General features: G+C 45.2%; 1 protein-coding gene across 1 annotated transcript in view; it reads right to left on the bottom strand.

Annotated features, from left to right (window-relative positions):
- Positions 1 to 24,602, bottom strand: part of KCNT2 (potassium sodium-activated channel subfamily T member 2) — a 1,660,679-nt gene that overhangs the window by 412,199 nt on the left and 1,223,878 nt on the right. Inside the window, exon 17 of the mRNA XM_078650345.1 lies at positions 3,702 to 3,810. Within this exon, the coding sequence (XP_078506471.1) occupies positions 3,702 to 3,810 (109 nt within the window). The remainder of the gene's footprint in view (positions 1 to 3,701; positions 3,811 to 24,602) is intronic.

Below are 24,602 nucleotides of genomic sequence, written 5' to 3'. Positions count from 1 at the left end.
TCCAGTGGAGTCCTGTTGCGTGGCTGAAGGTGACGTCTTTGCTGGATGAGAAGACTGCGTCGAGTGTGTGTCCGGCGAGGTGGGTGGGGGAGGTTACCAGTTGCTTGAGTCCGAGGTTGGCGAGGTTGTCGAGCAGGCTGATGGTGTTGCGGTCGCTGTTGTTCTCCAGGTGGAAGTTGAGGTCCCCCAGGAGGATGTAGTCGGCGGAGGGGAGGGCATGCGGGCTGACGAAGTCGGTGATGTCCTCGCTGAATCGTGTGCGTGGTCCCGGGGGTCGGTAGATCAGGGTGCCTCTGAGGGTGGTCTTCGGGTCGGTGTGGATCTGGAAATGCAGGTGTTCAGCGGTGGTTAGGGTGTCGTCGGTGTTGGTCGTGATGCGGATGGTGTCTTTGTGGATGATGGCAATGCCTCCTCCCGTCAGGTTGGCGGTGCGGTCCCTCCGGATGATCTTGTAGCCCTCCGGGATGGCGATGGCGATGTCTGGGGCTGAGGAGGCGTTCATCCAGGTCTCGGTGAGGAAGGCAACGTCAGGGGCGGTGGTGTCGAGGAGGTTCCAGAGTTCTACGGCGTGTCTGTGGACGGAGCGGGTGTTGAGCAGGAAGCACTTGAGGTGGTTGCTGCTGATGTTCGGCTTGGCGAGTGCTGGTGCCGGGCAGGTCCGGATGCAGGTGAACTTGCAGGCGTGGCAGCTGAAGGGTCCGTGGGTGTGCTTCGGGGCGGCTCGGTGACATCCTGGGATGTGGCCGGTGTTGAGTGCGATGAGGTCGGCGGCGCTGTAGGTTCGTCGGGTCGGCTTCCGTCGGTGGGGGCCAGGGGTCCTGGCGCTGGGCGCGATCCGGTCGCGGACGGGCGCAGACGGGCTTACCTTTGGCGCGCCTTCGGCGCACAATCGGCGCGCCCGCTGCGCGTGACCGCACAGCAGGGGAATGTGCACCGCAGCCAAGGGGTTAAACGCCTTTTCTTTAATTTCTGGAAATCTTCAAGGAAGAGTAGTTTAAGGAAAAAATGAAGCTCAGTATTCCTGCTCCCACATTTTAATACCTCTTCTAGCAGATATTTATTTCTTCTACTTAACTAGGTCTTGGTGCTCATTTCGAGCGAAGGTTCTCGTTCTGTGCACGAGGCCAAACTGTTTAACACCGCACACGGCTGGGATCCATACACTGTGCTCTGCAGAACTGCTCATCAAAGGTTAGGCTGCTGCCGTTGCCTAGCAACCATCTCAAGGAAAAATTGTTTACTGCGTTTACTACCATAAAAACTTTATTTGAGAGATTTTAAATTGCATTGTCTTTGTGCTTGGGAATGATGTTCATTAAGACAATTGACAGAGTGGACAAATTCGAATTTACATTTGGGACTTTAGCAGGAAAACAAATTCAAAGATAGTTACTTAGACTCAGAAGAGATGGAGATGTACTTTCTCTCCACTTCCCTGTTCACGATCCACAGTACGTCTATTTTTTTTTTTTAAATGCCTGCTTTTTTTATGGTTGGTGCACAATTTCGATTTCCTAATTTCCAGTGCAGATAATTTATCACAAAGCTCGTTTTTGAAATTGTGAGCCGTAGAAAACTCATATTTTGCAAACACAGCCCAAGACACGCTTTTTCATTCTCTCAGATAACCAGATTGCATATCTTATTTTTGTGCCTGTGCCCTGATCTGTACGAGGAAATAAGTATATGTGGGGTGTGCCATGTTTCCTGATAAAAAGAGAAAGTCTGCATAAACGTCTTAGAACAATCAAAAATGTTGACCCAAAAACTGTAACATCCTGTCAATAAACAGAACTTAACACAGAGAGGTCAGGAACTAAACATTCAGAATATCTCAATAGACTGCAAGGAAGTCCAAGACACAATGTACAAATCCTAGGAAAAGATTACAGCAAAATGCATCACTAGCACATCATCATCTTTTGGATTCTAAAACCCCCTCTATCAATAGCACAACTTCCTTACTGAATCTTCCATCCCTGCCTTCTATCGAGGTGCTTAAGATCAACTTCCCAGAATATACTGGTCACCTGCATACCTACACTCTTTGTGGTATCAGACCATTCTACGGACAGTGATCTAACCTCAAGAACGCCCTTGTGGTCTTGATCTGATAGTAATACCTCCTAAAAGTCTGTACAGGGAAAGAAATGCACCTTTTCTACTAGCTAATAGCTTGACCATGGTAAGAAGTTGTAATTGTTTTACTCATCACTGAATGGATATACTGAAAGCCCTTTCCCCTTTGCCCACTAAACCTTCAATTCATTGAGTCTATCTTCGCAATCTAATACTAAAAGTGGTGCAGCACAGCTGGCTACATGGCTAGGCTGTGCATTGCTTCCAGTCACCTACCTTGCATCCCTGTGCTTCAAAGCACTTTGAAGGTGCAGAAGTGTAACATTCAATATTTCCTGAATCCCAAGCAAAAACAATTACCTTCTGTAATATTAAACTGTGGTCCATTAGCAGTGGCGGCTCCTTTGCTAAGGTGGAGAAACATCACTCCATTGCTTTTAAGCAGTGTAACTAAAGGAAATTAAAATGATAATAACTCAGTGTTATTATCAGTTTATTTGTTCCTGATGGCTTGTGACCGGGGCAGGCGGGGCAACTCTGCTCTCAGAGCAGGACAGGGGAGTAGTGGTTTGCCCACTCCAAATGTGCATGACACTTTGGCTACAGCCTGAGTGGAGAGCATGCCCAGGTCCCCTATCCCCGTCTGAGCGCTGAACCACGGTGCTCACAGACCAAACACAATGCTACATTGCAGCGTTGGGATTGGTCAGGGGAGTCTGGGTGCCTCCTGCTTCCTGTTCCGGCCTTTACATTCCCTACTCGCATAGCACCCCACCACCCCCGATCTGCCACTGTTCCATAGTCTGCACTGGTAGAGCTGATAAGTGTGTATGGACATACACTGGTTTCAAGTGCACTAGAGGGGTATTTGTCATTCATCAGAGCCAATAAAAGCTGACACTGTGGAGGGGGAGGTGGGATTTATCATATGCGATAATTAGCAATTATTACGGGTTTGGATAAAAAATGACCATAACATGCGGATTTTGGCACAAAGTGCATTTAAATTTGCTTACCCATGTAATTACCATATGCTTTCACTTGTTATATTCTGGCAGGGGTGACCTGACAAAATATTTTTAGGGGAATGTAGACTTTCTGACACTCAGTAATTATAAACAGAGGTTTTTTCAGAGATCATACCTTTCTGTCCCATTCTATAGGTGATAGCTGAATATTGGAATTGGTAAGTCGAGGTGGTCCATATATACCTCAAACATGATCCTTGCTAGTGCAGGTGAACACTGCTTCATATAGTCATGATCACTATATCAGATTTAGAGTGTACTAAAGGGATTAAAGGCATTAATTAAGGCAAGTTCTAAACCACAACCCATTATAATTGTGTGCCTCCTTTAAAAGCTGAAAACATCCATTGGTATATTGAATGATCTTTATGGATGGAGCACTGCGGATATGCAATTGTTCTTTTCGCCTTGGCAAAAATGCCAATTGGCCCACGTCAATCATGTGCAAACTAACTTTTAATCTCATTCATTCATTCATTCAATATATTGCAATGGGATGCAAAGTCATATTTCAAAGATTTTAGATACAATTAATACACAACATATAACTGAGAACATTTTGCTTCTCATTGAAAGCTAGAGGACAATGCTTACCTGCAAACTTGACATGAAATTTGTTCTCAGGCTTTAAGATCTGTACATACAGTGGGCAGTTTGGGGCAAAGTCTTTTACAGCCCATGCTCGTAAAATTGTTTGATGATCCTGGAAAACAAATGAAAATTAAGGATGAAAGTAAGCAAGCATTAGATCTTTCTGTGGTCCCAAAAGAAGGGGAATAAAGTAAAGAAACAAATTACAAATTTCCTATGCCAGGGCATTTGTTGGGTAGAAGATTTTGTATATTTTCATTATACAGTGCTAATATCTATTCGCCAAATTAGGTGTTTAAGCATAAATCATCGGGGAGATAGTCAGAGCAGCGAAAAAGATCTAGGGGCATATTTATCAACACTTCGCACCAGTGCAAAGTGGCAAAAACTGATGAAACCAGCACAAACAGTTGATTAACCATTTAATTTTTAGAACAAAACCATATTTGCACTGTAAGGTAGTCGGTAAAGTAATGCAAACTGTCCTTTGTGCTACTTTGCACTATTTTGCATGATGGGGTTTCCTACAGGTAGTATATAGGCATTCCTACTCTACCACCCATGGTTTTTGACACAAAGTCATATCTAATAAGAATGTTAGACAGGGCTTTGTGTCAAAAGACAGGTTTTCAGTTTTAGAAATGTTTTCATTTCTCCTAACTTTTCAAACACTGCATCTGTGCTGCACTGTTAGAACACATTCTATAGGTGAAATGTTTTAAACTTTATCTAAACAGTATTTTGTACTGGATGTTTACCCTTCCAGTACAAAGCTTATGATAGGCTTGAATCACACAACTTTACACTAAAGTGCCAAGGTGTGTGCATGGCTCTAAGCAACCTAAGCGTGCACCTGCCTGGGGAAGAGAACAGCTCTGCCATATATTAGTAGATCTGAGATGCTCTTTTGCCCTAGCACAATGCAGCACAACAACTTTGGTTACTGCTGTAGAAATTAGTAAATGTACAGAACATCTTTTGCATTTCTCCACATGTATTTTTTCAAATTACAGACAAGCTGGGTCATGCTTGTAAGAATTTATGATTGTTACGGAGCAGCCCATCTCGGTTTTGTGTGGGATTTTTGAATTACATGGTGAATGTCTTTTTGAGATTTAACAGATATTCACCAACACCACTTAGTAGCTATGTCTGAAGACATTTCACAGAGGGATCTACATGACACATTCACTGGTATGCTGATTCAATGATGTACTGCTGCATCCGGGACATCGGGCAGCCAGGTCTGAAGAAGTTTCCAATATCTACAATTCACAGGAGGAAAGACTACAGGGTCTTGGAAATCCTAACATAATGATGTTGTCATTCTTCAAACTGCATCTGATGTACTGAGGTAAATTTGCTCTAATATTCTTGGTAATGGGCTACATACTTTGCCATTCCAACACCTTAGTCCAACTCTGAGATTCTGGAGCATGAGCCTGCTCAGTTTCACCTCTAATATGACTTTGTTAGACCGTTATCAACTCTCCTTTGAAACAAACAAAGAGTCAGACATTGAAAGCTACTGCAGCAATCCATCATTGGCTCCTGAGTAGTTCATTTCGCCTCCAGCACAGGCTGTCTTCCCCCACGAGGGAAATGTTTGCTGCACACTTGAGACCATGTCTGAATAAAATATTCATGCTCTGACAAGTTTTTTGGAAGCCACTGACGTAACAGAAACAAACTCCATAATCCCCCAAGACCAGCGAGCCACTATTAGATACTATTACACAACTGAAAGTATAATGATGCTCTGGAAAAGCAGAATGGGCAGAACCAAAACATCCATTTACTGCCTTAATTCAGATTGAGAGTTGTTTTGCTAGTATGATGAGCAACATCCCAAATGATGCTTTTAAGTTACTCATAACCTGTCTGGTCTGTTGCCAAATTGTGCCATTAAAATGTGCTAAATGTCACTGCAATAGCTCTGGAATATGGCCAACTTCTTTTTGGGGAACTCGGTTGCTAAAATGTATGGGGTATTACAATTCCTAGAAGGAAAAATTGTCAGTCTTGACTATACCACAAACTAAAACTTCATAAACCTAAATGCACCTGTTAGACCTGGCATGCTTGGCATGGTTTCCCATGACTTTTTTGTGTTTTGACCTCCTGTTTTGATGACTTCATTTTTTGATGGTTTTAGGACTCTGGGCACCTTACCACTGCAATCTATACTAAGCGCATGTGCTCTTTCCCTAAAATAAGGTAACAATGGCTTCACCACAATTAGCATATTTAATTTACTTATAACTCCCTAGTAAAGTGCACTGCCTGTGCCCAGGGCCTTTAAATTAAATGCTACTAGTGGGCACGTTTGAAAGAAATTCTCCCCGGCATAAACTACGAAGCACACTGCAGTCATTTCTGTTGAGAGATTCTGGTTACCACGCAAATATGAGTCAGAGCAGCAGCTCTGTCCTTTAATCAGAAATCGCTGACCATTAACATGAAGCCCTGATGAGAGTCCCGGTACCAGAGGACTAGGTCTTGAAACATGTCAGCACTTTTGTCAACACGGAGGAATTTGAGTAAACTTGTTGTGACGTGAGGGATTTGCATTGAATCATAAGCCCCAAGCAAACACTCTAAATATTTTCACATGTTTGGCACATGTTTGGCCCCAAAAAAACAAGATAGCAATAAGAGTATTCTAGTTTCTGATGTTATGATGCAAAAGTCCAATGTTGTTGTATATAAATGTGTTTGTATATAAGTATTTTATGCACTGTCTAATGTGAATCGTCATAAGTATTTTTCATGTTTTGTATGTTAATTTGAAAAATGTGTGTCTCTTTACTTCTCATGCAACTAAAATCTTTTTGGTAAAATACAAACAATTGCAAAGAGAGGAATGGTTTAATAAAAATTCCATTCAAACAGAAAAAGTTGTGGGCTGTTTTTTGCTCAATACGTCAAACAGAGCCAGGTTCCTCTTTTTGTATTCAACTAGTGGGCCTGCAGCACTGATTGTGCCACCCACTGCAGAAGCCCTTTAAATAAGTCTCCGGACTGCCATTGCAGGGACTGTTTATGCAGTTTTAAACTACTATGTTAGCCTGGTAATTTAATCCTCTTGCAAGGCCCAAACCTTCCTTTATATTACATATAAGCCACCCCTAAGGTAGGCCCTGGACAGCCTGAGGAAAGGGTGCAGTGCATTAAAAAAGTTGCACATGTACTTTTAAGCTTTTTATGTTCACATAGTGAAAAACTTAAATTCGTTTTTCACTGCTGCAAGGCCTATTTCTCCCATAGGTTAACATTGTGAATACCTTATACTTTTTTTGTTTGAATATCTTTTATTATTTTTTCAATGCATAATCACAGTACATGCCAAAGCAATAATCAGGAAATGTAACAAACCATCCTTTAAGTTCACAGTGACAATCATAAGCAATAATAATGCTCTTTGGGACATTGGTTACACATCACGTCCTACTAGGCAAAAGGAGGAAAGAAAGATGAAGTAAATCAACATTCTCAACTGGCATGTTAAGTCCGAGAACTAGCCTCATCCTTGTGAAGCAATAGGTCCGCGACGGGAAGGGACAATGCGTCAGGCAATGAGAGAACATTGTAGTCCCCGAGGCATAGCCTGAACAGGTATAGTAAGTATATGTGGAGAAAGGCTGTGGAGAGTGAACAGCTTCGTAGTTCAAGTGTGAATGTGGCCTGGGGTTCATGAACGTGACATGATATGACATTGCCTTATATACGCGTATTTCCCTCGGCCCTCGTCTAACAACAGGTGTGAAGTGTGTCGTCTAAGGTGGTTCTGTAAATAGATGCTTGTGAATCACAGAGCAATGTAATTACTATTCTATGAGGGATTACCTTATGATACATTAAAAGTGTAACATCCCATTGGAAAAATATAAACTTTTCATGTATAGTGTCTCTGGACTCACAATTAAAAATCACAACTTATGGTAAATTTGTATTTTAAGTTGCAAGTCTGAAAATGCCTCTTTTAGAAAATTCAGGACACCGGCTTGCCGCACATGTCTGTGGCGGCCCGCTCTGATCCTGACCTCCTCGTTGCTATCGGATTGACTCCAGGCCCCCAGCCTCCATTGGCACCGACGTAACTATTGGATGGCCCTACCCATACTCTGACAGCGGATCGGGGCTCTGACCCTCTCCACAGCTTCCTCACAAGCTGTGTTGCACCCGGCCTTGCAACATTGGCTAGCAATTTCAACCAGGCAACCCAGTCCTGAAGATGATCCTAAATGATTAAGGATCGAAATGCCGTCGACATCTCAGCGCAATTTATGGTGCTTTTTCAACTATAGTTCATCAAAAAATGTCTTTAATAACATGACCAATCATTGTAAATAATATATATGAACCATATATTCCTGTACATATCAGTCACCTTTTCACGTTGCGCCTTCCGCAGTTACTTTAACTTGTCACCTGCGCCGTTCACTTTCAAGTGTCACGAGCACATAGTGCACAAAGTCTTTGTGTTGTTTTTGCAAATTTTGCCTACACTGCTGATACAACTGTTTCTTCTTATGCAAAATATATGATGCCTTGAGCACATTTTACAAAGAACAATGAGTCTCCCTAATTTCTTCTCCTAGCAATGTCTTTTGCATACTGATTACATTATTTTCCTCAATAATACCGGTTGAGATATTGTTGTCAGCTTAAACTTCCCTACCCAGATCTCAATCCGGTCTATGGGTTTTATTCATGTCGCTCTTTAATACTTTTAGAAAATTGGCATTTTCTTACTTTAACGTTTCAGTGCCTTCTGTGGGTCTCTAAATACACATCTGGGGTGGGTGGCAGTTGGGCTTTATGCATTCCCTCCAGGCAGCAGCACACAAAGGGAGATTAGGTGTGACCAATGGTCCATCAACATCCTGATAGGCAATCCTGGGCAGGATGGGAGTCAGCAGCTGAATAGGCCATGCCAGTCCCCACACAAAGGGCTGCATACCGCCTGTAGTGAGTCTGAAGCCAGGGCAGGAAAGTCAGAGACTCTGTGCACTTCAAAGGCCTCTCTTTGACGTATCCCCTACCTCAAAGGCACAACTGAGTATAAGTACTGGTTCTCTGACACCACCAACTCAGTGCACTTCTGGGCCTGCGAATACTCTGCCAGGACGAAGGACTGCTGCGATGCTGAAAGGCTGACTGTTTTACGTCTTCTGGGCTTTGCTGGACTCCTGCTTTGCTGTGCCTGCCCTGCTGCCTGTTGCCCTCCTTGAATGGGACTGGACCTACATCTCTACACCCCAGAACCAACTTGACTACAAGGGCTTCCTGGATTGCCTCCTGCTCTGAAGTCTCAGTCTGCCAACAACCGTATTACAAAAACTGTGATTCTTGCCCTGCCAAATCGTGCCGGTCCAATCCTGGGCCCTTGGAAGTGAATTTTTTGTGCTTTCTCCATCAAATTCCACGCATCGCCCCTGTTGCCTGGGCGGAACCAACACATCTCCCCTCGACGAAAATGCATCCTGCTGCCGCAGGGGACTAAAGGCATCCCAACGCGGGCTGTGCGGCTCGACAATGATGCATCTCGTTCATGTCAAGAAGCCAACAGGGACACATCTCGAATTGTGTGGCTCAGAACTGATGATCGCCTACATTAAGAGGGGTCAACGATGATCCATCGCCTCCTATGCCCCACACATCGAGTCCTGTCAAAATACTTTCTAAGCGGGACAAGGTTGGTCCCTGTACCGGACACACACTCCATCTCAGCCAGTCTGAACTTTTGGATTTTACCTGGTTAAGCACGACCAGATAGCCCCGGTTGGTGCTTTATGCTTTATAGTGCTTTTAAGCACTATATTTACAGATATTCTTTAAAAATGCATAACTCAGGTTTTACTTATTGGATTTTTGTCGTTTCAGTCTTGTTTTATTCAATAAATTGAGCTCTATTTTGCAAACCAGGTGTAGTTTATTTTTGTGTTGTAATTTTTCCCAGCTTTACTGTATTAAGTGTTGCACAATACTATACACATTGTCTCTTAAGTTAAGCCTGACTGCTCTGTGCCAAGCTACCAGAGGCTGAGTACAGGTTAATTACGAGTTAACTTACCCTGACTAGGATTGTTTTTCCTGCTTGGAGAGGAACATACCTCTACCAACCAATTTCTACCAGCACCACAATAGACCTTTATATTATCAATAGCTCAATTTCACACACAATATTAATAATAATATTGTTATTTATTGTATTTATTGTTCAAATATTATAACGGCTTTTAGGTAAGCCATAGGCACCTTTAATGATTCACATTGAGTTTTACATGCCTTCCATCACCACTGGTGTACATACACCTTTAGCTCAGCATTTGGGTCTATTAGCAAGCTTAATTTCACTTCATGGAGGGCATCTGACATCCTATAAGAGGGGAAGCACATGTGTTAAATCAAAGTAAAACATGGCAAGTGAAGGCGGCCCGTATCATATTCCGCTCTAAAGCACTTAGGGCCAGATGTATTAATAAACATTTTTGTGATTCCCTAATTGCGAATCCTTGTGATTCGCAATTAGGGAAATCGCAAAACAGCGTGTATGAAATCGCAAAACGGCAAGTATGAAAGGGTGTTGACCACTTTCTGCGATTCCTAATGGGCAGGTCATGAATATTAATTGAGGTAGATTGCAATTTGCGACCCATAAGGAATCGCAAAATTTATAAGGATGGTAGCCTGCTGAGATCAGCAGACCACCAAGTCTGTGGTTGCTTTTAAATAAAGTAGCCTTTCTTTTTTTGTGAAGTATCCCGTTTTCCTTAAAGGAAGGGAATGGGAGGGGTCCTTTGGGGCCGGGAGATTCCCACCTCGCATGGCTGGGTGAATACTGGGCCAAAAGGGGGTCCATCTGCGTCCATCTGTAGCCAAAGAGGCCGGTAGGCCGAAGAGGCCGGTATGGGCCACCTCCCTTTCATCAGGTAAGTTTGTACCTTTGTATATTAAAATCTTTTTACTCACAAAATGGGTAAGAGGAAAACAACAATGAAAGAAGGCAATACTACCACCTAACATTTTATTACAAATTCCCTGTCAGGAGCAATGACTATGATAAATAAAGAAATTGTTGCCATGGAAGAAAGACTGGAGGGAAGTCAGCGGGCAGACTCTGAGGTTTGTCCATACCGCGCAGCAATTTGCCGAGGGTAGGAGTTAATGACGCTTACGGAGGGAGACAACACACTCTCTCGCTATTTGGGCAAGTGGCTGCCGAGGGGGCCCATACCTAGGACTGCTGGGGTTGGGCTTAGGTACACACTTTGAACGTACCGGACAGCGTCAAGACGCTTGACACCTTGATGACAAAGGTACTGCAGGCTCATAGGCATTAGGCCTGGAACCTGCGTCTTCAAACCCAACTTTTTGGTTTGAGTAACATGGTTTGGTCCTGAAGAAGCGCAATAGGATCCATTAGGGACCACTCGATGCGCGAAACATGTTGACCCAATATTTATATTTATATATATTTTTTTTAAAAATCTTTTTATCTCCATACCCACACTCTTACCCTGAGACAAACGTCTAGTATCACAGACGCCTCCCTATTATTTGGTTTATATAGGGACATTCCAGGGTCCACCTCTTTTAATTGGCTATCCAGACCCTTGAATAAATTAATTGACGGGTACTGTCTGGTCATTTTAAATTTGCACTCACTTTATATATTTTTTTCACTAGGCCCTCAGACCCGCATGCACAACTGCGGCATCTCCACCAAAAGAACTCCGCTAAAGAGCCCCCTTGTGGGGCCCGTGAGGGACTGCAGTGCCACCCACACGAGGAGCAACGCCCAATGATGACTCAGGGCGCTCGTACGGTCTTTTGAGGGCACTAGGTCACCGAGGAGAATCAACCCACCTCACATCTCTCTCCCTTCCTTATGGTTTTCTTACAGAGCAAACGACCACATTACCCAGAACATTCTCTCCTTTCATCTATACTATTGAGCAAACTAGATTATGGTTCACTCTCCTAGAGGAACTGATGCCCCCTTTGTGTGTTTAATCTGAGGTTTTAGTGACAGTGGAAGCTCCCGGAGGCAAGACAACTGGCAACTCCTCAAACATTTCCCAAACACAATCCATGTGTCTCAAATGCCCATCTTGTTTTCCTGCTCACCACACTCCATGGAGCTGGCATTGCTTAGGGTTGACAAATTATCACATGCTTGTTTATGGAATTCTTATGTTTACAGTATACTTTATGTATCTCAAAGACGTAATGTACTTGGAATACTGTTAATTTCTGGAATTGCCTGAACTTTTGGTTATAATAGTATTTATTGAAAGAGCTATTAACCACCTCTGTCATTTGGAGACATTTGCACTTTATTTTATTTCTTAGCTCTTTTAAATAGTGTCAACCATTCAGAGGAAGAAAAATAAAACATACAAAAATAGACTAGTGATATGCAACAAGAAATGTACAATTAGACAATAGTGTGAAACCTGCCCAAACAATAAAACTTATAAATTGTATATTAACTGCCATATTTGTGTAGTAATAAAGCATTGTGTCTTATCATATACAGTTAAATAAAAAGGATATATAAACAACATGTTTAAATTATTCTAAAGTTACATCAGAAAATGTAGGAGGAATAGTAGGCACCCGTTTTCATGAGGATTGAAGGAGTTCTGAGATTGTCAATTCCTGAGACAGGCTTTTAAAGTATGTGGCTATTTAATAAAGGTGCATTGTGACTGTCAGGAGCAGGGCATACAATTATTTACCTATTGTGTGCTTTAGCAACCTCGACACTTAGGCACTCACTATCAGTGGCCCGGTAAACTTCTAATTTTTCAGTCCTGCTGGACTCTGTCTGAGGGAAAAGGGTCAGTATTTACTGGAATTGAAGATTTTGTTGCAGTAGGCACCGAAATCTGCATGTTATTCCCCCAAATCACGTAATAGATGATTACTATTGCACTGAAAATCCCGCCCCTATGGAATCGCATTTTATAGGTCCAATAATTGACAGATTCTATATCGGACCCCTCCTAATAAGAGCGTTAGTGATCATCAGCATAATTATGCATCTTGACATGCATAGCTGTGAAGACATTGCATGTTTATTTGTTCACTGCAAGTGACTCAATGCAAATGATTCTCATGTCCAAAATGCTCTTGAAAGTACAGATTTTCATGCAAAAGCTCAACACAAATGGAACTTTAACATAGTGTTTAGTTTTCAAAGTTTGTAAAATATGTAAAGTTTGGCTAAAAGCAATTTAGCAAATATTCATACAATGATTAAATTGAATGAAAATTGCACTGCAGGAAGTAAATGATTAAAAAAGTAGTGAAACGACATTTCAACATAGCAAATACACCTTTCCTTTAAGAAGACCTGAAATGACATTGGAAAATCGCTCTTAGCTACTAATTTGTTGTCAGTGACTCAAAGCAATCATCTAAAGCTGAGGCAGCTTGTACACTTGCTGCACAAACCAACATATCACATCAGATAGAGACTGTGTCAGGCTGTCGGACATGATTACATTTATTATTTTCATTTGATTTGCAGCATGCATTTGAAAATAAATGGAAATCGCAAATGATTAAGAGAGTCCAGGTGCAGCAACGCATATTCCCTGAACAAGTTATGGTGCTTTCCTACACTGAAGAAGTTCATTCGGCTGAAACTTACATTTGTGTAAAAAAATAATTATGTTATAATGTGTGTTGAATTTCATAGGAGATGTTTCTTTTGTACTTTACGTTACATTATAGGATTTTTTTGTATTCCTTAAATCACTGATTTTTTTGGTAAAAGGAGGTCAATCACAGAACATTTGGTATTTTTATGCTCCAGACACAAGTTCAATGCAAGCAAATCATTTGTTGATTTCTTTTTTCTTACTCCTTTAAATTCTTTTTTACATTTATCTCTTTTTTACTGGCATGGTCTGTATTTTTAAGTGAATGCCGATAAAAATATTCAGAAAAGCAGTGAAATCGGTATTTTATTCCTGCTGAAAGATATATTTAAAATAGCAAACACATAAAGGAGTCAAAAAGTATTTAAGAGTTGAAAAACGTTTCAGAAGAAGTGTACGAGAACACTGAGAGATAATTGGCGTTTTTCAAAATAACACTGACAGTTTTACACAAAACCTTTTTATTTACCAGCTCTTGTCTGCTCCAGAATAGCATAACGTAAAGCAAGGGCGTTATTTTGTTTCTAAGAAAGTAGGCAGGTTGTACAGAAATGTTTACAATGTTAAGGAAATCTGATTGTCTTGAGGGTTCTGTAAACTGAAGGATGGCAAATTAATGTTGTTAAGTGCCCCTACATAACTGAGAGATGGATTGTGTATTTAAATGAAGGCAAATGTAAATTTAAAAGTATTCAATACTAGGCTTGCTGTGAACCAGAGAGTTTCACTTGAGGCTTTTTGCACGTAAAAAAATGCCACCAAAGAAAGTGAAAGAAAAGAGAATTGTCATGTTACCTATGCAAAGATGTGGCGCCATCTTCAAATGAAGGTTTTACCACTCTGGTTGTCTCACTGGTGTAACGAAAAGTGAGGGGGCCTCCCTGCACGGTACAAGAGCTCTCCTGCCAGAGTGCAGTGCCAAGGTGGACCCTTGGAGCTAGAGGCCCCCCCGCACCGCAGGGGATGCGGGGGCCTGTGTTATGCCGTTGTCTGCCAAAAATGAGAAAACCAGAACGGTGAATATGTTTGCTAGAGAGAAATGCAGAGAATACCTTTTCAGGCATCAAGTACTGATACTGAGGGACAAGTAAAACATGGATAAAAATTATACGATGATCCCAGCAATATCATCAGAGAATGTTTCTTCATTAGTGTGGGTGTGTGGCCCCATGCAAATGAGGGAATCCCTTTGCCTTTGTGCCCTCGTCGTATTACAGAAGGCAAAGAATCTGTCAGGAGGTGCACTTACAGTGTGCCACCTAAAAGATGGCGCACTGTCAGTGTGTCCTCTGATGGCAGTCCTCTGGAGAGGGTAAAGGGGGTACGATGGCCCCTCCGAAACATCCTCTTGCAGGCAGGTGCAGTCACACGCTCTATTCCCCCTCAAAAGTGCAGGCGGGTTGCCACCTGCACTGTGAAACAAAGAGCGGCTTCAAAGCAGCCACTCTGTATTTCACATGAATGCGCCGCCCCCAGGGCAGCGCAAGTTCACTGCTGCCCTGGGGGCAGCGCATTCATCCTAATACGGCACATTTTCCTTTTTTGTATCAGGTGCTCCTTTTAAATGGTGCACCCAGCACAACCAAGAAAAATGCACTATATGTATGATGGGGCCCCTGGACAACTAGCCTGCCACTTGCCTTTGGCCTCCGGTTCATGCTTGCTCCAGACTGATCCAGTGGCACTGCTGCTAGCCGAGTTTTCCTGGCAAGGTTTTCCCATCTGGGTTTTCAGACTCACCATTTTTCCTACCAGCAGAATCCCCGCCCACCCCAGGACCTACTTAATGCAGACTGCAGCCTGACTGCATCAGTAGACAAGTGAGGTCGTATTTCAGAAGTGCCCAAGGGGGTGCAATGGGCATTTATGCCTGCTTTGCATGCCTCAGGGGCATTTTGGTATTACAGAAGGGGCCGCAGATGTTTGTGCATCCCCTTCTGTAATATCGATAGTGCTGACGCATAGAGTGTTTGATTTGCTCAAGCACTCCGTCCATCATCCCTTTTGGTATCGCTTTGTTCGCCCTAAGTTGGCAGGGTATGCCCAGACATGGGTCCCTTGCTCTTTCTACCACTGGATTCAAGATAGCCTGGCTGATGAGGATTATGAATCCGAAACCGGTCCCAGGATGCATGTTTCCGGTCCAGGGAAGATTTGGCTTGGCAGTTCGGGCTGGACTATTCCCATGAGGCACAGGGTCAGACTGATTTGCATATGGCTATGTCTGAACTGGGGTGGTGGAGTGAGCTAAATAATGGTGATGATTTAAACCCAGATCAGTTGACTGGGGGTGAGTGTTGGATTTGCTCAAGCACTCTGTCCATCATCCCCTTTGGTATTGCTTTGTTCGACCTAAGTTGGCAGGGTATGCCCAGACGTGGGTCCCTTGCTCACTCTACCACTGGATTCAAGATAGCCTGGCTGATGAGGATTATGAATCCGAAACCGGTCCCAGGATGCTTGTTTCTGGTCCAGGGAAGACATAGCTTGGCAGTTTGGGCTGGACTGTTCCCATGAGGCATAGGGTCAGACTGACTTGAATATTGCCATGTCTGAACTGGGGTGGTGGAGTGAGCTAAGGAATGGTGATGAATTAAACCCAGATCAGTTGACTGGGGTTGAGTGATTTGCTCAAGCGATCCATCCATCATCCCCTTTGGCATCGCACATAGAGCGCCAGCGCTATCATCAGAGAATGTCCCCTCATTTGCATGGGGATGTAGACCCATTCAAATGAGGGCATCCATTTGCCTGTGCACCCGCACTGTATTGCAGAGGCAAAGAAGCTGTCAGGTGGTGCACTGACCGTGGGCCACCTAAAACTTGGCCCGCGGTCAGTGCGCCCTCTGAAGGCAGCCCTGTGGAGGGGGTAAGGAGTCCCTTGGCCCCCCAGATATCCCCTTGCTGGTGGGTGCTTTTACTCACTGCACCCTCCTGCAAGGGGATCTCTAATCCTCCTTAAAAGTGAAGGCGGGTTGCACTGCACTTTGAAACACAGAGCGGCTTCACAGCAGCTGCTCTGTTTCATACATGAATGCCCTGCTTTGGGTGCAGCGCATGTTCGCCGTTGCCCTGGGGGCAGCAAATTCATCCTAATACGGTGCATTTTTCTTGTTTGTGGTGGGTGCACCTTTTAAAAGGAGCACCTGGCATAAACAAGGAATATGCATCATATGTGTGATATGGCCCCTGGACAGCTAGCCTGCCACTTGCCTGTGGCCTCCAGTTCATGCTTGCTCCAGACTGATCAAGTGGCACCACTGCTGCCATAAGTTTCCTGATGGGGCTTTCTTCCTAGCAGCAGAAGCCCTGCCCACCCCAGGACCTAGTAAATGCAGGCAGCAGAGCGACTGCACTGCTGGCGTGCCCCGCTAAAGGCAAGCCCATCTGCATCCATTCATGCCAGAACTGCACCTAGCACCATGACCCTGGCCCTGTAGCCCCCGAAGATACACCATTACCGAGCTCTCAACACTCAGTCCTGGACGTCGCAACAAAGATTGCCACTTCACTGATCCAGACCCCACAGTAAGACCATTCACCTGCACCCACAGCCACCTCACCTGCCAAAGCACACACATCAGCTAACCAATCAGCCCCACCCGGATGCACCACCGATACCATCTTAACAAAGACAACAACTTACATGCGCCCTTCTCTGTCCACGCTCACTATCAATGCACTCCACTGAATGATGGGACCTTATTGCCATCAACGAACCTGACATCTTCCTCACTGAGACTTGAATCAAATCCACATCCGCCCCAGACACTGTCACAGCGATCCCCAACAGATATAAAACCATTCACCAGGACTGCAGCAACAAGTCGGGAGGAGGAACAGACAGCATCAACGAAGAGACCATACAGTGCACCACCACCACTGACTACACCACCACCCCCATGGAACATCTCAACTAAAGCTCCACACAGATGACAAGACAACCATCAGAGGCACCCTCGCATGCTGATTGGCAGGTCCATGCTCCAGCTTCTGCAACAACATCGCAGACTTCATTAAGCCCCTAGCCTTACCTTCAAAGTCTACATCTGTCTTGGCGACCTAAATTTACACATCGACGACCCCAATGACAACAACACTGCCCACATCCCCAAAAGTATGAGCAGCCTCAGATTGACCCAGATCGTCCATGACCCTACACACACCCAGGAAACACAAAGGACCCCTTTTTTCACCACCAGCAACCCTGTCAAACACAGTCCCATCGCAGAACTCACATGGATCAATCAATACATCGTCCACTTCAGCATCACCTGCACCGCCACCCCCAAGACGACCAGCACCCACTACCGGAGTAGGATCAAAATCTCAGATATTGGTTGGACATACACCCTCAACACCTCCAACCCGGCTGCAGCTACCAACCTCAAACAGCGAGTGGACGACTTCAACGTCTGGATCACCAATTGTGCCAACATCATCGTTCCCATTGAGAGCAAGATCCCAAGAAAATCCTCCAATAATGCCAGCTGGTATACCCAAGAACTCAGAACAATGAAGCAAGACAGCAAACAGCTGGAGAGGTGATGGCACACCAGCAAGGACACCTTCAAAAGGGCAACCTTCAAGACTTCACTCAACAGCTACCACTGCCTGCTGAGGGCAACAAAGAAGACAGCCCTAGCGGCACACATCAAAACCAGAAGCAACAGCACCAAGGAACATTTTAACATCGTTAAGAAATGTATAAACTGGCTGCCAGCAAAAACAACCTCACACCCTCACAGGAGCAGTGCGACAACCTCGCCAACTTCTTCCATGACAAGACAGCAACCATGTACAGAAAATTCTAACCCCAACCAACACCTATGGGCTTCCTTGAGAAATGCGCCACCACAGCAACCGACATGAACCACAGATTGACCACTTGGAACCTCCTCTCCACCCAGGACACCACCTCCACTATGAAATCCATCCTCTCTGGAGCTCCTACAGGCCCATGCCCGCACCGCATCTTTAAACTCAGAAACCAAATGTTTAGCCAGGAACTCATCATCCTGCTCAACACCTCTATCACAACCGCAACATTTCTCAAAGCCTGGAAACATGCCAAAGTTAGACCACTACTCAAAAGACCCTCCACCGACCCAATGTGAACTCACAAACTACTGGCCAAACTCCCTGCTCCCAATACAACCAAAGATACTGAAGAAGATCATCAAATGCAACTCATGACACGTCTGGAGCAGAACTCAATGTCTCCCAATCCGACTACTGCAGCAATCGCATCACCAAAACCACCCTGATCACAGCTGGGAGTACTGTTCTTCGGCACCAGCAGCAAAACATTTAATGACTCCTAGAGGTCATCAGATGTAAGACCGCACCCACTTCCTCCGACCACGCCAGAAACCTCAGAATCATCATTGACAACAAGATGACAATGAAATCACAGATCAACGCTGTCTCCTCGCCTGCTTCCTCACTCTCTGCATGCTACGTAAGATCTTCAAGTGGCTACCCTTACACACAAGATGCCCTGTGACACAGGTCCTCATCACAGCTCACTGGACTACGGCAACGCCCTCTATGTAGGAATCGTCACACACCACCTACAGAGACTACCAGCCATACAAAATGATGCAGTCAGACTCATCCTTGGCCTTTCCCGACAAACCCACATCACAACCCACCTCAGGCAACACCACTGGCTCTCCATACAGAAGAGATGCCAATTCAAGATGCTGACCTGAGCACACAAGCCTCTAGACAACAAAGGAGCTACCTTCGTTAACCACCACCTGAACTTCTGTCAACCATCAAGAAGACTACACTCTGCCTCCTACTCTCTTGCCCATACACCCTGCGTCTACTGAAGCAGGAGCGGAGGACGTTCCTCCTCCCAAACTGCAGCAAAGAACTGAAGCAGCCTCTGCACGCAACTCCGAACCATCACCTCACTTCTAGAATTGTGAAAGGCCCTCAAGACCTGGCTATTCAAATAAGTCTCCTGGACATGCAAGCGCCTGGATATCCTATCTGGTAATTAGCTGAGCTTTATAAATCCTTATTGATTGAGTCATACAGAAGGGTGGGAGCACAGGTCAGTAAGCAGTGTGAGGGAAGGGAATAATTGCACAAAATAGAAATAGACATGTGTGCTCTATACTTATATAAAACATGTTATATGCTTATAACAATGACATAGCATAAGATGTGTCTGAAAGCCTAGCCTTGTGATCTGTTGAGAGAATGTATAATGGACACCTGTAAAGTAGTGATAACTGAGGAAAAGTGTCCTTCTTGTCGGCATTTATTTTGTGCCATGACTCCATTATTTCTGCATTGCCATTTTGTGTCAAACACCTCTGCACGACCCTCCTGGTCGTTTTTGCTGATGTCTGATGAAACTCTGTCATGACAACCCTGCCCTTCCTGCTCCTTGTGGTTGAGCCAATTTCGAAAAAGGGAACAAAGAATTGGCCTCACCACCCTCGGACTGAACTCCTGCACACACCCACCCTGTTTCGCAAGACTTGGTCACACCACCATCCCAGAACTTGTTTCTTTCACATATCCTGCTGTTCAAGATCTGTCTGTTCTCTCACGTATATATGCTGTTTTGCAAGACCTGTCCTTAATCTTTTGCACCATCTGTTGCAGCACCGTCCTGCCTGAACAAAGAATGGCGTAACTGCATTCTGACTCGGGGGCGCCAGAACGTCATCCGAACTGGTTTCTTAAGGTGGGAAATGAGTATATAAGGCTTGTGAGCTGCGGAGTGAAGCAGCAGCCTCCTCTGTCCTGTCTCCAACGAACTTGGGACTCTGTTCCATAGCCTGGGCTATTTGAATAAAACTTACTTCCTCCTGCAGACGAAGGCTCCTGTGTCTCCTTTTTTCTATATAAGGAGGGTGTGGAAGACTTTGGCGGTTCCCCTGCCTCCAAGACCCTGTAAGTGGGTAAAAACGGTTCTGCAAATGGCGCCCGAATAGGAACCCCACGAGCACGAAGGTGAGTCCCGGTGGATGTGAGGAGGTGCACAGAGAGACGCTGACGGAGATGCCCTACCCGAGGGATTCTTTCAGTCTGGTAGCCGAACGACTCGCCCGTTGTTCCTCCCCACCCGGTCTGGGCCACATGGCCGCGCCCTCGCTGGGGTCACCTAACAAAGTGATTTCTGGAACAGGACACAGCCCTACGTCTGCAGAAGAGATCTACCCCTGTCAGGTAAGGGTGGGCTGATCACCCACTGAGTCTGTGTGATTCTGCTGTTATTGACTTTTGCAAAAGCCAAGCCAGCGAGGTGAGTTTTATAACCTGCTGTTGTCTGTTATCTGTTTACAAACATGCCGGCCAGGAGTAAGTTTAAGAAATTATGTTGTTGTATGTGTGCGCAGGACTCCCAGCTGGAGGCGGCCTGTCCGCTTTCTCCAGAGGGGACCCCTGGTCACACCATGTATACTAAACATGGTCCTTCTGCTATAATGTTTTCCCCTTTTTGGACCAAATACACCAAGCAAAGTAACTCAGAATTACAATGGCCGCCTTATGGGTCTTTTGACCCACAAGTTCTGGCAAATCTAGAGGAACAGCTATTAAAACAGAAGATTCGTCCCTCGATGTTTGAGTCTGTCAGGTTGTGGAGGAAGGAAATTGAGCAGAGAGCAAAGAAGGAAAAGGCACTAGAAAGGAAGCGGGAGCGGATGTCAATGGCTGACCATGATAGGGAGCACTTACAGGACCGAATGGAAAAATCTGTAGAGATAGCTGATAGGGAACATAGGGCGCGGGTGCAGAAGTGCTGTCTGGCCCGTGAAGAGAAAGGAAAAGGCTTTATGGAAGGGGGAGAAGAGGGCAATTCCCTGCTCGATACCATGTTGGAAAGTCCTCCGGCTTATGCCCCCATTTACCCTGCGCTGACAGCCCTTGCCCTGCATGCAGCTGCACCAGCTGTGCTGCATACTCCTGCCCCCACTGCCCCTCCTACTGTTCCCCCGTCACACTGATCCCCCTATTTTGATGCCTATGACACCGACAGCGCACACTACCCCTGTCCTGGCCATGGGAATGACAACGAGTCCCCATCCACCCAATTCCTGCAGCTTTACCCCTGCCCGCCCCTTCCCTTCTTCCCCGTGGTCTACGGTTAAGCAGGATTTATATAGATTATTGAATTCCCCCCGAGTGGCTTCCTTGCGCTCTGCAGTCAGCTTTTTGTCCCTTCGAGAAGATGATCTGCAAAAGCAACAGTGTGAATGTTGGATAAATAGCGGGAATATTTACCCATTTAAAGAAATATGGCCCACCTTTTCCAGTGAACGATTATGGAACAGACCATCTGGGCTGAATACATGTGTACCTTGGTTATGCAGAGATTCGAGAATTCATTTATGCAGATACCCGCCGGATTAGTGGACCTCAGGTCACAAATAAAAAGAGGTGATGTGCAGGGAGAGGGGATGTTTGGCGCTATGTCTGCTTTGATAGCTTACCTTGATATGACAGCCTTCCCCAAACCCCCTCTAGAGACAGCTATGCCAATGAGAAAGGCGGTCCCTGTCTTTGTTAATGCACTCACCGATGCCCAAAATAATGGCCGAGGGTCTGTTGAAGCCCACTGGCGTAGGGTATGGGTTCATGTCCCTTGGAAAAGGTCAGTTTGAGGATCTGGTAACTGCAATTGAAAGGGCGGTTACCAGATCCTCAAAAAAATCTGACAAAGAATTAGGCCAGATAATATCTGCTCGTACACTTATTCTTGAAGACATCGACTTGCTCTTTGGTACGGTCGTTCCTACTGAAATTTGGAATAAAATTCGACATACTGACCATGAAGTAGAGCTGGGATGTAAATGGGCTAATCTGGAAGCTATGGAAGACGCAAGGGCAGGAGGGACTAAGCCAGAAGCTACCATCCTGACTTTTCCCGGTAAAATAATGACGCTTATGAAAACATTTTTGCCAGAAACAGTCATTAACTGGGATAAGATAAATGCCTGTAGGCAGAGAAAAGATAAAAGTGAGGCTGACTTTTTTACCCATTTTGAAACAGATTACAAGAGACATAGTGGCTTGGGCCCCAGGATCCCAGGCTCTAGCCCAGTATTTGTTGATAAGTTTGTCAGCAACTTGCTTCCTGAGATTTCCGCCAGGCTCAAGAAAGTTGAGAGTACATGGTCTGCCCAGACTATGACTGGTATCTTGGCTATGGCACAGTATCACAAGAATAGGGAGAGTGAAGATAGAGAGAAGGAAAGTAAGAAGGCTAGGGATCTTAAGACTAAGGTACTTCTGCAACAGGCTTACCCTCCCAGAGGTCCTGATACCCACGGGAATTTCAGACCACAGCCCCAACCCCCTCCGAGGGCTCGCCAGTCTACCCCCTCAGGCCCTCAACGCACGGGATCCCTCCAAACAGATCATTGTGCTTACTGTAAAGGGTATGGCCATTGGATAGATGAGTGTCCCGTATTAGCTGAAAACATCCGAACAGGGAAGACTTGTCCTCGGGCTCCTAGGGAGGGGAGGCCAACTAGAGACCATGGCCTGCCCCGTCCTCAGGAAGGAGAGCATAGGTCCAGGGATGACGCCCCTGTCCGGCAACGCCCGGCCAATAGGTTTGATGGATACGAAGCAAGATGCACTTATTACAATGATGAATATGACAAAATTGATGAGACAGGGTTCTATCAAGCATAGGACATCCTGGAAAAGGGTATTACTAGAGTGCAAATTCCAGTGGATCAAATGGGTCCATATGTTCAAATGCCAGTTGTGGGGAATGATCAGAATTTTCTTCTGGATACTGGGGCCACCAGGTCTTCTATTGCACGTCTGTCTCCGAACCCCTCCCTCTCGATATTGGCTCCGCACATGTTGGCGCTCCCTTGGTCCTCACTACAGGTTGCAGTGAAAACTTATTAGGCCTGGATTTACTGAAAGCTCTGTATGCGACCATATCATGTAGTCCCCAAGGTGTATACCTAACAATTTCCCCCACCGCAGCCTCCTATATGTATCTGTCCGGTCCCCTCCCACCAGAGTTGCAGTCTTTACCTTCCTCCCTCTGGACATCATCAGACACTGATGTCGGATGTCTCAATACACTCCCTCATGTGGTACGTATTCAGCCCGGCGCCATCCTTCCCCGCCTTCAACAGTATTGACTGCCCGCAGAAGGAGAAGCAGCCCTTTTAACAATAATATCTGAATTGATGGACAAGGGCGTAGTGGAGGAGACACGTGGTAATATCTGTAACAGTCCCATTATTCTGGTTCTTAAAAAGACCAATGAAGATGCTCTCTCCCCTAAAATATACAGATTTGTGATTGACCTGAGAGCCCTTAACAAAATAACGATCTCCCAATACCCTGTTGTCCCCGACATTTCAGCCCTCTTGATGATGGTCCCTTCTGACGCCACACACTTTTCTGTCATAGACCTGAAGAATGCCTTTTTCAGTATTCCTATACATCCTGACAGCAGACATTTTTTTTGTTTCTCCCTTGGTGGGTGGAGATTTAGATCTTGCTGCGCCCCTCAAGGCTTCACTGAGAGCCCCAGTATCTGTAGACAAGCCCTCAAAAGTCAACAAGATTTCTTGGAACTCCCTGATAATTCCACACTGCTGCAGTATGTTGATGACCCCCTCATTACTGCAAATTCCGCCCGACATGTAAAGAGGCTACTCTCTGTTTGTTATGCCACTTTGCCCTCCATAACCACAGGGTCTCTTTAAAAAAGCTTCAGTTTTATCAAGACAAGGTGACCTATTTAGGTCATCTCCTCTCGAAGGAGGGAAGGCAGCTCACCGCTGATCGTGTAGCTGTTATCAATGCTATGGCGGCCCCACAGACACAAAAGCAGGTGCGAGGCTTCATAGGTCTAACCTCATACTGCAGACAGTGGATTTCCAATTTTTCGGCCATGGTCAAACCTCGTCTTGCCCTCACCACTAAAGACATATCAGACAGTTCCTTTCCATGGACTAGAAAGCATACGCAGGCCTTCCAGGATTTAAAAAGAGCTCTGTGTACTGCTACAGTCCTCGGTACTCCTGATTATCATAAAAAAAAATTCTTTTTGTATATGAGACAGACGGCTGTGCATGCGCTGTCTTGACCCAGATATTCGGAAGTCACCATCGGCCATGTGCCTATTTTTCAGCTACCTTAGATCCTGTTGCGAGGGCTCTCCCAGGATGCCTACGGGCGACAGCTGCGGCCGCACTCATGGTCCGTCAGAGTGCGGGGATCGTCATGAACT

The sequence above is a fragment of the Lissotriton helveticus genome, chromosome 1_1 (assembly GCF_964261635.1).
Source record: "Lissotriton helveticus chromosome 1_1, aLisHel1.1, whole genome shotgun sequence".
In the NCBI taxonomy this organism is placed as follows: Eukaryota; Metazoa; Chordata; class Amphibia; order Caudata; family Salamandridae; genus Lissotriton; species Lissotriton helveticus.
Note: the sequence above shows the minus strand (reverse complement) of the source record. Positions and strands in the feature narration are given on the sequence as shown.